At 33.7% G+C, this 16,379-nt stretch overlaps 2 protein-coding genes across 3 annotated transcripts; both read right to left on the reverse strand.

The window, feature by feature from the left end:
- Positions 1–93: 93 nt before the first annotated feature.
- Positions 94–5,571, reverse strand: uqcrb (ubiquinol-cytochrome c reductase binding protein). Of its 2 annotated transcripts, XM_009294443.4 has the most exons (5): positions 5,529–5,558; positions 4,996–5,067; positions 3,065–3,231; positions 309–433; positions 94–213 (listed from the first exon to the last, which is right to left on the reverse strand). In XM_009294443.4, exons 1-4 carry the CDS (start codon positions 5,545–5,547, stop codon positions 356–358), a joined length of 336 nt encoding a protein of 111 aa, XP_009292718.1. In that variant the 5' UTR covers positions 5,548–5,558; the 3' UTR covers positions 94–213; positions 309–355.
- A 3,580-nt stretch (positions 5,572–9,151) lies between these two features.
- On the reverse strand, positions 9,152–16,332 carry mterf3 (mitochondrial transcription termination factor 3). Its single transcript, NM_001002615.1, is given in 8 exon segments — positions 9,152–9,399; positions 9,534–9,695; positions 9,775–9,846; positions 10,297–10,444; positions 10,922–11,111; positions 13,027–13,179; positions 14,243–14,544; positions 16,270–16,332. Coding segments are annotated over 7 exon segments (1,209 nt in total). The 5' UTR covers positions 14,532–14,544; positions 16,270–16,332; the 3' UTR covers positions 9,152–9,204.
- Between the last annotated feature and the right edge of the window lie 47 nt (positions 16,333–16,379).

The raw sequence follows: 16,379 nt of genomic DNA on the forward strand, positions 1-16,379 counted from the left end.
TGAGAAATAGTGTGGCTTTAATTGATGATCAATGCATCTTTCGGTGTAACTGCAACCTAAAACCTTAACATTATTACAAAAAGGAAAAAGTAGTGACGATAATTGACTAATTTTATTAATTTAATCATCAGAATGTATTTCTGCAGTGAACGAGCCTATTAAATATTCCCAATAACTTTTCTCCCTTGATTAGAGACCGCTGCAATGGCTTTCCTGCAGACAATAAAGATCATTAAAAGCTTTTGTCAGAAAGGAAATTTTAATAAGGACTCATCACATAATACATTTTCTTTTAAATACAAGAATACCAGACATCGCAGCAAAGAAGAGCTTGATCATCGTCATCACGCTCTTCCTATTTCTTATCCCACTCCTCTTTCTCTTTCCTTTCACGGATCACCTCCTGCAGGTACGGCTCCAGGTACTTCACATCCTACAAGATTAATAAATACAATACTGCATTGGAACAGAACACTCGCTTTCAGAGACAAGACTTAAGACTAGACTTGATTGCATGTTTGACTTAACCTAAACAAAACATCAGTGACAGAATAAGTTAACAAACACAGCAGTAATGTGTGATTTTTAAAAAGTCATTTTTATAAAAGCTGCTTAATTATGGAATCCACCGTGTCAGTCAGAGCTCAGCATAATTGAGTACAGCCCATTTTGAAAATGAATATTTTACTCCATTTCTCAGTGAATATAGGGGATGTAATTTGGTGCATTTAAACAAAACATATATTTATTAAAATAATATTTTTGTCACCAAACATACTTAGAAATGGAGTATAATACAATTAATTTCAAGCAAAATATTGCAAAAATATGAATTTAAGAGAGAGATTTGTGAGGGGTGTACTTGTATATGCTGTGCACTGTTTGTCATTGCAACAAAGTTTTGCAAACCAAAAAAAAAGGCTTAAAAAAAACGCAAAGAGAAAATGCTGAGAAAGTTGAGAAAATAATGTTTTGCAAACAAAAAGAACTGCAAATAAAAATCAAGCAGTGCAAAAAAAACAAATCAAACAAGAATATTTTAACACTTGCAAAGCAGAAACCGCACAGCAAACCCACGGCTGACTGAAAAGCAAATCTAAATGAAGGTTGCAATTGATTTGAGGGGGTATGGAAAGGCAATGCTGAAAAATATTTTACATACATGTATATTTATATATATTTTAAAAAGATTGATTGTCTTTTTTGCACTGCTTGATTTTTATTTGCGGTTCCTTATTTTTTGCAGAATTTCTTATTTCTCAAAACCTAAACTTCCCTTTGCAATTTGCATTATTTTTTAAACTATTTTTTTGCCCAATATTTTATTAGTTTGTAAAACTTTTTCATGTTGCAAGTATATAAAGCCCTGGATTGACTTAATTAAGTGAAAACCTAGCTTCAGCTAAGCTCTGTTTGTAAAACTAGCCTAAAGGATGTCAAACTGAATGTCTTAAATTCATTAGACATTGAAAGTAATCGTCAAATCATAAAAAAGTTTAAATAAATCTAATCATACAATAGATTTAGTTGTTAGAACAGACCAAAATAAGTTACATTTTCCAGTAATTTTCACATTTCTTACATTATAACATATGAAAACCTCACAGATCACGGTATTAACTAACCATTAACTAACACTTCTGGCTTAGTAAAACATTAATGAGCTGTTTATTAGTTGTTAGTAAGGTTATAAGCTGGTTTTAGTTTGGGTATGATTAGTTTTAGAACTACTAATGAACAGTTATTGTCATAATAATATGCAGGTAATAAGCCAGAAGTTTATAGCTTGAATTGTAACCTAAACTAAAGTGTTACCAGATATTTTTTGTGTTCAGTATAAAAAAAGGGTAACACTCAAGTTTAAGTAACAATTCCCACTATTACGATAAGTGGCTTTTTACCTGCCTATTATTAAGATACATTGGCTGTTTATTGGAACTTAATTTTATTCTAGATCCTTAATTTAACCCAATCCCTAAACCAAATTTCTACCTTAACAATTAATAAGCAGTAAATGAGAAGTTTGAGCTGAATGGTTTAGGTATTGGTTTGTTAATAGTGAGAATTGTACCATAAGATAAAGTGAATAAAATCTGTAAAAAGTGTATTGCTGCAAAACTAATACACTAAATTACACAAGACGTTTGGCCAGCGGAGAAATTAAAATGGTCGTGCCAAACTGAGACTGATTCTCTCAAGGTTTTTTTTCTTCACTCTCCTATTGGTGAAGTTTTTTTTTCCTCTCCGCTGTCGCCACTGGCTTGCATGGTTCAGGATTGGTAGAGCTACGCATTGATGAATCTGCTCTTCAGTGTTTGGACTCTCAGTAATGATTTAAACCACAGTAAACTGAACTAAACTGAACTGAACTTAAACACTAAAAACTGAACTACCCTGATCCAGTTGCTATGACCATTTATGTGGAGCTGCTTTGACAAAATCTAAATTATAAAAGCGCTATACAAATAAAGCTCAATTGAATTGAACTAAATATCAAGTGACGTTTGGCACAAAACACAAACACATATTAAATATATTAAATCAGTCAAATTTTAACAGTTCCCTTGCTTTCATGAACAGCAGATTTAAGGACTTTTTAAAGCACCGTTCATTTTAAATCAGGAATTGATTCAAACCTTAGCATATGTAGCACCACGAAAGTACTAATAATTTCATTTGCACTTAATATTAATGTAAAAACTCAGTTTCAGAAATTGACCCTTTTAAAAAGTCATGTTCAAAGAACTTTAATAATTTGCTGAATTCAATAATTGTGATGTTCAAATATGGTTTATCATCATAAGGCTAATAAAATGTGTATTTTTTTTGTTACTGTTATTGCACAAGATTTACATTAAGATTATTAATTAAATAATTTCTTGTTTTTTTCTTTGTTTGTTTTTTCAGTTTTTGTCAATTGAGTACAACTGTTGCAATAAAACCATGAATTTAATTCAAGCAAGGACCTATGCTTGTTTTGAAGTACTTTCCAGGCCTTGATATATCTGAAACCCTAATACTTTAAAGAAATGACATGTCTAAGACACACTTAACATTGACATACCTGCTCAAATTTCGTCCACTGGTCTTTGGGAAGGATCTGGTGCTTCATGGAAAGATCCATGGCTCTCTTGAGGCGGAAAACCCTCTCATTGTAAAGTGGCTCTGGAAGACGACGAACAGCCTCTTTCACATCACTGCCCTCATCGATGGTGTCGTCCCGCATCAGGCCTGCAGGAGAGGAGGAATACATTAGATCAATAAATCTCAAACTTTTTTTTCACCAAGTACCACCTCAGAAACAAACTGTCTCTCCAAGCACCACCATAATAAGCTTAAAGTGACATTTAAAGGTTTAGGCAGGTTAGGGTAATTAGGCAAGTCATTGTATAAAGATGGTTTGTTCTGTAGACAGTCAAAAAAAAAAAAAAAAAAGAAAGAAAAAGCTTAAAGGGGCTAATAATTTTGTCCTTAAAATGGTGTTAAAAAATTAATAACTGCTTTTCTTCTAGCCAAAATAAAACAAATACGACTTTCTCCAGAAGAAAAAAACATTCAGACATATTGTGAAAATTTCCTTGCTCTTTGAGAAATATTTAAAAAAGAAAAAAAATTCAAAGTTGGACTAATAATTCTGACTTTAACTGTATGAATGGGATTTACATATGCAAATAAGAAATTAAATCTTCTTACTGCATCTTAGAGTAGGCTTTGTGTGTCAGAAAAGTAAGTGATTAAATTTTACCTGTCAACATTTGGATATACAAATACAGATACGCCCGCAACAACTGTTACAAATTTAAGAAGAAATTAACTTCACATGCAGGGCTCAACAATAAGGACTGCCTGGTGGCCCAGGGCCAGCGTGAGAGACACTTGGGACAGTAGTCAGGATGATTACTGGCCCGATTAGGACAGTGCTGCCTTGTCACTAAAGTTTAATTTGCCTGCCACTTTTGGTCAATTGCGTGCATTTTAAGTTTGTGCTTTTAAGTCTTTAAATGCTATCTTCTCTGTGATGTCGTAGATACTATATTGCTTTTCGGTTCGTCCGTGATGTTTTGAGCATGCTGCATCTCAAATGGCACACTATGCACTATTATGCACTTACTCAACAGGATAGTATATGTATGTAGTGGCGTCCCAAATGGCACACTGTTTTTTTAACCAAGCGGAAATTCAAACCGTTTCCCTGATGATGTTTGATGTTTTGTTTGCATAACACTAAGAATTTTGCTCATTAACCATTTATTAACTTTTGAAATGCTAGATTTACAGACATTTTTTGACATTATTTAAAATATTTGGCAAAAAAAAGTGTTATCTTCTTTTTTTTTTTTTTTTTTTTTGGTGGGGCCAGTAAAAATTTTTGCAGGGCAAGTAAAAACCTAAACCACTGGCCCGAATGGATCAGTAGAAAAATCCTTAGTGTTGAACCCTGACATGGAATACATAACAAACATTAGAAAATTACAAATAAAATGACAAGTTTAGCCTATTAAAATCAATTTACTGAACACATCAGTACGCATCAAAGGGTTAAAAGACTTTTTTTTTTATTTATACTTTGATTTTTCAGTGATTTCTCTGTGTACCACTAGAAGGAAGCCTGCGTATAACTAGTGGAACATCTACCACAGTTTGAGAACCACTGCTTTAACCCACTGAAAAGAAACAGTGTCATAATAAATAAAATTAGTTAGAAATAACAATGTTTTGTTTGCCGCATGTAGTGCTGTGGGTAAAGGCTGTTTCACTTCGGCTACCACCGCAAGTGTATTTCAAGCCTGTGGGAAGCACTGGAGTCTATATTGATTATTGTGACAGGCCTATGTATGGATATCATTTAATACTGTATTCTAATTTCAAATGTTTAACATAAGAGAATTAAAACATTCATAAAATTAGGACAAATGAAACATAAGAAGTGATGAACCTTTAAACTATTAAAATGTTTACCAGATTAACAGATGGCACAGATATGACATTGCTTACCCAGTTTGTTGAACCCGCACGCATTGTAGTACCATTTCCTGAAGACATCCACGAACCTGCCGGATGCAGCAACTGTGCAGAAACATTAATAAATTAATAAAACGCAATAGTTTTCTGTGCTTTATTATTATTTTTCTGCTTTCTGTGTTGTCAGATGGAAGCTGGCAAGTTGTAATTACGAAACACTCACAAACAACCGGCTAAATGAGATCTGTACAAATCAAAGAGCATTTGTTTCCACATAATGTACAGTTTGTAACATGTAAATACCAAATAAAGAGTTTCTAGAAGCGATGTAAACAGGATATCAACACATTTACGGCTAAAAACACACAACAACTCATTGAAGCAGACGGGGACACTCAGAGGACATCAGTGATTTGCGTGACAAAACTGACAGACACGGTTAATGACAGTAGTTCTAACAACACAGAAGACAGACAAGATATAAATAAGCTCTTTACATTGATGAAAACAAATATATTAAATCACAGTTTCACATAACGCTAATACAAATCGAACAACATTTTTACCTGGTGCCCTCGCCGCCATTTTTGTTCTCTGAGAGAAACGCACAGGGTTGTGGGATACGTGACGTCTTGTCCGGCGATTACGCAATCAGTGTTGCCAGATGTAGTTGACTTTTTCCAGCCAGCATGGCTGCTGCCATACACATTTTGCATTTCAAATAAAGTAAGAGAAATTCATTTAAAATTTTACATAAAATATACCCATGCAACGTGTTGCTTTCCACATTTTCAGATATTGAGAAAGAATGTTCATTTTGTAAAAACAGCGAGGAATCCTTATGTCACTTATTTGTTGATTGTCAGAGTGTGCAATTATTTTGGAAAGACTGTTTTTCCGATTATTCTGCTAAAAATATTATGTTGATAACACTGAATGCAAAATAAATTATTTATTATTTTGAAAATGGTGATAAACAAATTAACAATTTTATTAATTTTATTATTTTAAATGGTAAATTCTTCATCCACAAATGTCGACTTTCAAAATCTCCTCTTTTATACAAGGTATTTCTCAACGAAATTATTCTGTTAATGAAGTCTCTCAAAGCTGTAAAAAATGTAAAAGCTCTGTCTATTGTAAGCTATTATGAATCTGTTTTTGAATGTCTTCCCTTTGTTTTTGTTTAGTTTTTTTATTTCAATTATTACCTTTGGAATGCATAATACAATAATAATAATAATAATTCTACCAAGAAAAAAAAAAAAAAACTTTTTCCAGCCTCACCAAACAGGTGGCTTACATTTTTAACATGTGATTATAATTGTAATGGAAATTCATTTTTAGATGAGCTTTATATGTTAGAAACTTGGCTAAGACTCATTATTACATGTGTGTGTATCTGTGTTCTCCATATGTTTATCATAAAACCTATGTGTACATTTTTATAGATAACTATATTTCTTTAGGTGAAAGCTTTTTCATTATCCTAAGAAGGATGTGTGGTTGTTATGAGCATATCGCATGAACAGCAGAAGACGCCTGACGTAATTGTAGATGAGGCCTTATTCGGAGTTGACCTCGTAAGCAGTACAAACTAGATAAAAAGGTGAACACACTTTGCTTTTAGTATCTCACACTGCAGAAACTGTTGTTGCTTTATGACTGTGATCTTCTTTATAAAGAATAAAACTTGTAAAAGACATCCCGGGTAAGACTTTGTTTCTTGACCACTGAGAGAGCCTCCTTAGAGAAAATAGCCACTACAATAATATTTCTAAAATCTCCTTTAAACTCACTAAATACTATGAACAAGCTCTTCTTGCTTGGAAAATGTTACCGTCACAATTCTTCTCCTCACACCTCCTTTATTTTGAATATTGGTAATATAACCTCTTCAAACAAATCTTTATTCTTAGTAAATTGGTTTAATAGAGACATTAATCATTCATTCATTTTCTTGTCGGCTTAGTCCCTTTATTAATCCGGGGTCGCCACAGCGGAATGAACCGCCAACTTATCCAGCAGGTTTTTACGCAGTGGATGCCCTTCCAGCCGCAACCCATCTCTGGGAAACATCCACACACACACACACACTCATACACTACGAACAATTTAGCCTACCCAATTCACCTGTAACACATGTCTTTGGACTGTGGGGGAAACCAGAGCACCCGGAGGAAACTCACACGAAGGCAGGGAGAACATGCAAACTCCACACAGAAACGCCAACTGAGCCGAGGTTCCAACCAGCGACCTTCTTGCTGTGAGGCGACAGCACTACCTACTGCTCCACTGCTTCACCTAATAGAGACATTAATCATCTTTAAAAACTTTTTGACAGTTCCGGAATTATTCTACCATATGAATTCTATTCTACCATTGCTCTTCAGTGTTTGGACTCTTAGTAGTGATTAATAAACCACACTGAACTGAGCTATAAACTGAACTGAACTTAAAACTGAACTACACTGTTTCAATTTACTATGATCTTTTATGTGAAGCTGCTTTGACACAACGTACATTGTAAAAGTGCTATACAAATAAAGCTGAATTGAATTGAATGAATGATGTCTGTTCACAATTCCCCAATACTCTTTAGAGAATTTAATTTAGTTATTAAATCTATCCCTGTAAAATTATTCAACTTGTTAAAAATCATATTTGCTATAATTCTGTCTGTTGTAAACCCAAAATTACATTTAGACAATGTTGAGTTGACTGATTAAAAAAAATGTACTAACAAACTTATCCGTAATATTTTTCAGAAGCAAAATAAAATCACACCTAGAGGCAAATTTTTCTGGAACTCTATTATTGTTGATATTAATTGTAAAAGAGCCTGGTTAACCCTCTTCAAATACACTATTAATAATAAAATTAAGGAAATTCATTTTTAAATACTACATATAGTTGAAGTCGGAATTATTTACCCCCCTTTGATTTTTTTTTTTTTCTTTTGCAAATGATGTTTAACAGAGCAAGGACATTTTCAAAGTATGTCTGATAATATTTTTTCTTCTGGAGTCTTAATTGATTTAATTTCGGCTAGAATAAAAGCAGTTTTTATTTTATAAGAACTATTTTAAGGTCAATATTATTAGCCCCTTTAGGCTAATTTTTCTGTTTTTATTGTCTACAGAACAAACCATCATTATACAATAACTTGGCTAATTACCCTAACCTGCCTAGTTAACCTAATTAACTAGTTAAGCCTTTAAATGTCACTTTAAGCTGAATAGAAGTGTCTTGGAAAATATCTAGTCAGATATTATTTACTGTCATCATGGCAAAGATAAAATAAATCAGTTATTAGAGATGAGTTATTAAAACTATTATGTTTAGAAATGTGCTGAAAAAAAATTTGCTCTCTGTTAAACAGAAATTGGGGGAAAAATTAAACAGGGGGGCTAATAATTCTGACTTCAACTGTACAATTTACCCAGTAAAATTATTATTATCAAAGAACATTGAAATGGAGGACATTTGTGCTTTCTGCAATGTGGATAAAGAGAGCCTTTGTCATTTATTTTTTGACCGCAATATTGTAAACAATTTCTGGAAGGATCTAGCCAAACTTATTGTTATTATTATTAGCCAAACATGATTTTACATTAAAGGATATTATTATTATTTTTTTTAATTATGAAAGCAAATCCAACAAAAGTCTTGAATTTATTGTTAATCTTTTTTTATTGGCAAAATTTTACATCCACATACAGAAATTTGCTAAATCATCTCCCACATTAACAGTTGTTTGTATCGAGTTTGACTTCTCTATTTCTACAGTGAAATTGTTGAAAAGCAAAAAAAATCTGAGAAATGCATCAACTATTATAACACTTTATTAGATTTCTGTCAATTCTTAAAATCATTGGATGTAGAAATGCTGTACACTATGCTTTGTGCAATTAATTTAGCGTGTTATTATTGTTATTTTAGCGTGTTATTTATTGTTATTTTAGTGTTTATGTTTAATTTTTTATATTATTGTTAAATGTTTGTTCCTGATGGTTATGCAATAAAAAAAAATAAAAAAAACTGTACAGCCCAAAAGCTGCACAAACACCGCCCAAAATATTAAAGTATTATTTAAATCAAAATTAACCTAGTTGCTTTTTAATCACTGTCATATTGTTTTTTAAGCATACAGCAACACTAGCAGTCACAGAACCACACCATAACCGGATCATACCGAAACACTGGTTTATTTGCAAAATAATAATATTCATGAAATTACAGCTACAATGTTTTCTGAAATCTTTCAAAGTCTTCAAGAGTGGCTAATGCAACTTCTGAGCAGAAAACATCATCAGGCAGGAACACCAAACGACTCAAGGAGATGTAGTTGGGTTGATCTGGCTGGTACTGAGCACGGCCTAAATACTCCAGAAACAAGTGGCGCTCTCGGATGCGGAGGAATTTGGCATTAAGCACCTTTGAGGAAAAAAATATTATCTTGAAAAACATCTAGTAAAATATGACGTACAGTCATCATGGCAAAGATAAAAGAAATCAGTTATTAGAAATGAGTCAATAAAACTATTATGTTTATTAATATGAATAAGTACCTGAGGGAACTTTGCGATAAGCGAGTGTGGAATATTCATGGTGTTGTGAACAAAGTCAAAGATCTGCGTGAGTTTTCTTTTATTAGCCAATAGTACTTTGGGAACTGTGCTGACGATGTGCTGGATTTCATTCCCACGGAATCCAAACTCCAGTTCACAGACCTGCAGGAGAATAATCAATGAAAGTCTCATTTTCACAATGTTATACTGAAAAATAAGCAAATCAAACGAAGCGTCAAACCTTCAGATTCTCCTTTACTGGCTCCAAACTGCCACACAATAGTTTCGGTAGACGAGTCACAAGATTACGGGTCTGAGAGTATAATTCAGGAAAATATGGATGGTTAAAGGGTCACAAAACACATTTTTTGAGATGTTGATGTTGAATTTAGTTATTAAATCTATCCTTGTAAAATGATTCAACTTGTTAAAAATCATATTTGCTATAATTCTGCCTGTTGTAAACCCAAAATTAAGTTTAGACAATGTTGAGTTGACTGATAAAAAAAAAAAAAAATGTACTAATAAACTTATCCGTAATATTTTTCAGAAGCAAAAAAAAATCCTTCTATCTTATCCTATCCTATCATGGTAAAGATAAAATAAATCAGTTATTAGAGATGAGTTATTAAAACTATTATGTTCATAAATGTGTTGAAGAAATCTTCTCTCCGTTAAAGAGAAATTGAAGTATACAGGGGAGGTAATAATAATTCAGGAGGGCTAATAATTCTGACTTCAACTATATGCAATTTAGCTTCACCTTCTCAGCACTGAGTCCCAGCTGCTGCTGAAAAAAGCCCAGTCGGTTGTCGAGCCTCTCAACGCTGAAGTTCAGCAGGTATGGAGCTTTAGTCACCATCGCCGCCACAGACTGCGCACTGAACTTCTTTGATTTCAAATAGGACACCCTAAAAGTGAAGCAAAACAAAATGTAGCTACAGCAGAATGAAACGCCAACTATTCCAGCATATGTTTTACGCAGCGGATGACCTTCCAGCTGCAACCCCGAACTGGAAAACACCCTTGCACACTCACATTTACACACACTCATGAACTACGGCCAATTTAGATAATCGAATCCACCTATAGCGCATGAGTTTAGACTGGGTAGGAAATCGGAGCAGGTGGAGTAAAGTCACGGAAACAAGGGGAGAACATGCAAACTCCACACAGAAACGCCAACTGACTCAGCTGGAACTTGAACCAGACAGTGCTAACCACTGAACCACCATGAAATAGATATACATAAAGCAATTTTTTTGTTGTTGACCAGGGTCAGGTTGTAATGTCTGATGAAAATACTTCTGATGTGGAATTAAATGCACCATAAAAGCTGAAGGCTAGTTTTCAGAAGTTTAATACATTTGCTTATCTCGCTCTCTGACCTGGCCTGAAGGTTGTCCAGGCTTTCCGCAAGGATGAAGGGGTTCTTGGTGAGCAGTCGACCCAACGCGGACTCCTCAACTCCCAGATCTCTGAGGAAGAGCAGTCTGGGTGCAACGTCTGCCTGGAAGTCGAGCCGAACCAGCATGGAGCCCACATTAGGCCTCTGCTCCAGATCCCACAGATTGACACCTGCACACAGTTTTGAGTTTATTGACATTTCAGCGTCTCAAATTTGACAAAACACATAAAATTTACAAACATTTTCTAAATAAAAATGTAAAAAAAAGATTCAGAACAATGAAAAGATAATATATTATACATAAAATAAGGTAAAAGTATATGCTTTGCAATTTTTTAAGTATTTAAAATAGAGTATTAAAGATATTAAAATAGAAAATTTTACAAAATCTTTCCAGATTGTTGTCCACATTGAAGTCATTTTGAAGTCACATTGAAATAAGCAGCAGGGGAAGGAGGGGCTTTGTCTTCCGTAACTTGCTGGGCCATTGGGTAGTCCCACTGCTATTTGTTTAAAGTATACCTTCTTATCAATGGTCTTAAGTCTGAAGGTGGGATTTTGCATTTCTTAATTTACATTCGGAAGTTAACCAGAAGATTAGTTGACCAATTTAAAAGTATATCATATTATCATATTTTTGTGCTTGGCAAAAACAACTTTATTAATCCCACCAGGGGCAATTAAATTAGGGCAGAAGCATCATGATACAGCAAACACATAAAGAGCTGAACACTAACAAACAACACTAAAAACACAATCCAGCATGCCTCATAATGACTTCATAAATAATACTACAAAAAAAAAAACAGCAATAAGGAAAGACCCAGATGTAAAAAAAAATAAAGCTTGCTAAATGTAAGGTTATAAAGCCGTATGGCTTAAGGAACAAAGGTAAATTTATATCTGTTAGAAGTAGGCTTGGTCGGCGCAATAGCCTAGTGGTTAGCATTCTGACATTTGGTGCAGCAGCACGTCAGGGCGTCCTGAGTTTGAATACGGCTTGAGGGCATTTCCCTATCCTACCGCCCTCTCTCTCTCTTTCCAACTTCGCTTCCTGTCTCAATACTGTCCTTTCTAATAAAGGCAAAAAGGACAAAAAATAATCTTAAAAAACAAGGTAGGGATAGATAGATAATACCTTTGTCCATCGGCAATTGCCAATAGACACCACGATGCCAAGCTGACATCACGATCCTCCACCTCAGCAGCAACCCACTCGCGAAAAATACACACTTAGGCCCCGTTTACACTAATACACCTTAGTTGTAAAATGATATTTTACAATGAAAACGATCCACATCCACACTGGCGTTTCTGAACATCTCACCATCCACACTATACCGCTGAAAACGCACATCACATGACCACACACACACACACACACACACACACACACACACACACACACACACACACACACACACACACACACACACACACACACACACACACACACACACACACAGACAGTTATGGATGTACCGCTGGATCGCATCTCACTATAACTGTTAAACGTATTTAATCTAGTCTCTAACTAACGACTCTTCTGTTATTTGAATCTATCAGGTAATGTGTCACAGCATCAGTACACTGCTTCAATTTCTCGCTTTCACGCTTGTACAGTACCTAGACATTTTAGCAAAAACCTCAGATACTGTTGGCTGTGCACCTTCGACGCCATTATATTGACACAGATCACTCTGCCTATTCATGCCAGAGTCCTGCAGAAACAGTGATTGACAGGTGGTAATTTGTGTGTACCTTATCTTTATTCATTTATGATTTGGTTATGGGTAAAACAAAGATCATGCAGGTCAGGTAGTGGAAACATTAGGCTACAAATAATTCATTTGTTATGATTGAATTAATTATTCCTAAATAATTAATTCACCACCGCCTACGACGACGATCCCATGGTCCATAGGGATGTTTCACATTAGACATCGTACAATGCCAAATAGGTCGACATCGCCCAACACTAATTAGAAGAGCGTTTAATGCTTCTTAACCTTCTTCCAGCGGGCAACAATACAAAAAAAAAAGGCTGCAGAGGATGAGAATTATGGGAATGTACTGAAGACCTACCGAGCTGAACCAGTTTGCTGAGCGTTTCTGATTTCTCCACATACGGTCTGAGTGTGAAAGAGTCTGCAGGAAGAACTGAAGGCACTTGGATCTGAACTGCTTCTTCATCACTGATTTCCTGAAGTGGAGAAGGACGTGCAACTGCATCCAGACCTATAGAAAACACAATTATCAGCATATTACAAATAATTAACATGCATGTAACGCCTGGGGGTTATGAGAAAAGTCTCATATCATGAAATGCACATGAAGTTTTTAAGGCTAAGCGCGGCGCGCGCACACATACATCAACTTGCGCGCTTTCGCGCTTTTAAAATATGAATGATTCGAATTTTCATCAATGAATGATGCGCATCCCCTGCTGCAGACGTTACATTACAGTACATGCTTTTAGTCATTTTCACGTGGAACTGAGCTTTGCAGAGCAACAAATGTGTACAACTGGAAAGGGGGCGGTATTTGATGGAATAATCGTTTATCACGATTAATGGTTTTTCATAATCGTTAAAAGCCAAAATCAAAATAGAAACAGGATTTTCGATTAATTGAATATATATATATATTTATATATATATATATATATATATATATATATATATATATATATATAATTTATTTATTTATATACACACACACACATATATATATATATATATATATATATATATATATATATATATATATATATGTATACATAAATATATATATATATATATATATATATATATATACACACACATAAATAAATATATATATATATATATATATATATATATATATATATATATATACATAAATAAATATATATATATATATATATATATATATATATATATATATATATACATACATACATACATGTGTACAAATGAACAACCACAGCGCGCACGCACACACACACGCACACACACACGCACACACACACGCACACACACACACACACACACACTAAATAAAATGCAATGTACTTTCAATAATGCAAATGTTGGCATCCTCATGATTTTGTGTAATATTGCGCTTATATATATTAAAAGTATAACTCTAAACAGTGTATTTTTTGACACCACATTATAAATTGAGCATAATATGAACTATATACTTATGAAAACGTATGAATACTTTTAATTTTGTCTTTAAGATATATATACATCTCCATATTGTTTGCACAGCCCTACATGCAAGTAGATACGAGAATATAAACCAAAACTTGCATTACCTGAAAGATAAACTTGACTTGTTTGATGCATGGCAGAATTTTCTAGCGGCACAACATGTTTTCCAGGCTTGTTCTGTTGGGGATCAGTGTTATGGACATCTGGAGAAGCTGTGTGTTGGTGTGTGAAGTATCGAAGTCCTCCTGGTCTGCTGTAGATGGATGTGTGTGTTGTGCTCTGCTGCAGTATGTTGTGTTGTGTGTGTTGATGCAGTGAGCGTGTCGACTGCTGGAGAGCTGCAGATAAAGGCCTCCACAGCAAAACACTCACACACCGCTGACAAACATGCATGATGGGAAGTTTCCTGAGGGGAAAATGATAAGTTATTATGTTTTATGAGTATTATTGTGAAAATGCATTGTATTTGATTTAAAAATACGTATACAGTTAAAAGTCTAAAGAATTATTCACCCTTCTGGGATTTTTTTCTTTTTCAAATATTTCCCAAATGATGTTTAACTGAGCAAGGAAATTTTCACAGTATTTTCTATAATATTTTTTCTTCTGGAGAAAGTCTTATTTGTTTTATTTCGGCTAGAATAAAAAGTAGTTTTTAGTTATTTTGGCTAGAATAAAAAGTAGTTTTTAACCATTATAAGGTCAATATTATTAGCCCCTTTAAGCTACATTTTTTATTGCTAATAATTCTGACTTCAACTGTTAATATTTCCCAAATGAAGTTTAACAGAGCAAGGAAATATTCACAGTATGTCTGATAATATTTTTTCTTCTGGAGAAAGTTTTATTTTGGCTACAATAAAAAGTTTTTATTTTTTAAAAAGGTAAAAACTTTTAGCCCCTTTAAGCTATATTTTTTCTCTCTCGATTGTCTACAGAACAAACCATCATTGTAATAAATTGCCTATTTACCCTAACCTGCCTAGTTGACCTAATTAACCTAGTTAATAGCTGTATAAAAGTGTCTAAATATCCAGTCAAATATTATTATTTACTGTCATCATGACAAAGATAAAATAAATCAGTTATTAAAGATGAGTTATTAAAACTATTATGTTCAGCAATGCGTTAAAAAAATCTGCTCTCCGTTAAACAGAATTTGGGGGGAAAAATAAACAGGGGGCTAATAATTCAGGGGGGCTTATAATTCTGATTGTATAATAAAAACAAAATAACAAAATAAATCTATAGAAATACTATTATAACCATTTGTCAGGTTAAAAAAAGCAGTTCTTCATATAATTCACCCACTAAAAGACGAAAAAACATAACTTCACAAATTATATTGTGCACAATTTATCTAAACATATGCATATCTTTCAATAATATAACTGAAATCAATATAAAATCTTAATAAATATTTTTAATCACATTTAAAGAATAAACAATCCCAGAATTTTGAAAGACAAATATATGAGCAGAAACACGAATTGAAGCTTCATTTAAACATTAATTTAAGATTATTGAAACATCTACGTTTTCTTTTTTAAGAACATTCAGACCAAATTCAAACACAATAATAATAATAGCTTAATTATTACACGAAACTTCTCCTTTTCCTTTAATGCATGTGTGATTCTGGGATACCCATCTGATTACATATAATTGTGGACAAAACACCTTAAACATTTAATATTGTGTAAAACACTATTACCAACGTTACATATGAACCAAAGACAAGACGTAAGGTTAACTTAGCCTCCACATTAAATAATGTAAAATCTAACTAAATTATATAGGAAGCACATAGAGAGTAAACATCTACATGAATCTCTCAATAAACGTTCAAATAAACAACAACGCGTTTATTATGCCAAACGACACAATATTATCGTGAAAATACATCCTATTTGAAGGCAGACATAACATATAATGTCGATATATTAACGTTAGCATTGTATGACAGGCTGTATTGACTCTATTCAATGTCATTACCACAATAACATAACCTAAGCAGGTGGAAAAGTCAACGTATGACTCAGTTAATATCAAAAGCACTACAGCAGATGTAGCATAAACTATAAATACGCACTGACATACTAAAAACTAAAATATAAAAAGAAGACATTACCTGTTCTTGCTAGCAGGGGATAAACCTGTAAACCGCAGCAGCGAGTTCACGTGTTGTTTTCAGTCTTGCACCTCCTCGGTGGTAGGCAACAAGCATACAGTCACAGCGGC

This window comes from Danio rerio, chromosome 19 (genome assembly GCF_049306965.1).
Source record: "Danio rerio strain Tuebingen ecotype United States chromosome 19, GRCz12tu, whole genome shotgun sequence".
NCBI lineage: Eukaryota > Metazoa > Chordata > Actinopteri > Cypriniformes > Danionidae > Danio > Danio rerio.

Bases quoted from the DNA above. Each gene is read 5' to 3' on its own strand.
- uqcrb (XM_009294443.4), bottom strand. The intron at 3,232-4,995 runs GTAAGCAATGTC...CCTCTCCTGCAG, and splicing joins GTGCGGGTTCAACAAACTGG to GCCTGATGCGGGACGACACC. The intron at 434-3,064 runs GTATGTCAATGT...TTAATCTTGTAG, and splicing joins AGTGGACGAAATTTGAGCAG to GATGTGAAGTACCTGGAGCC.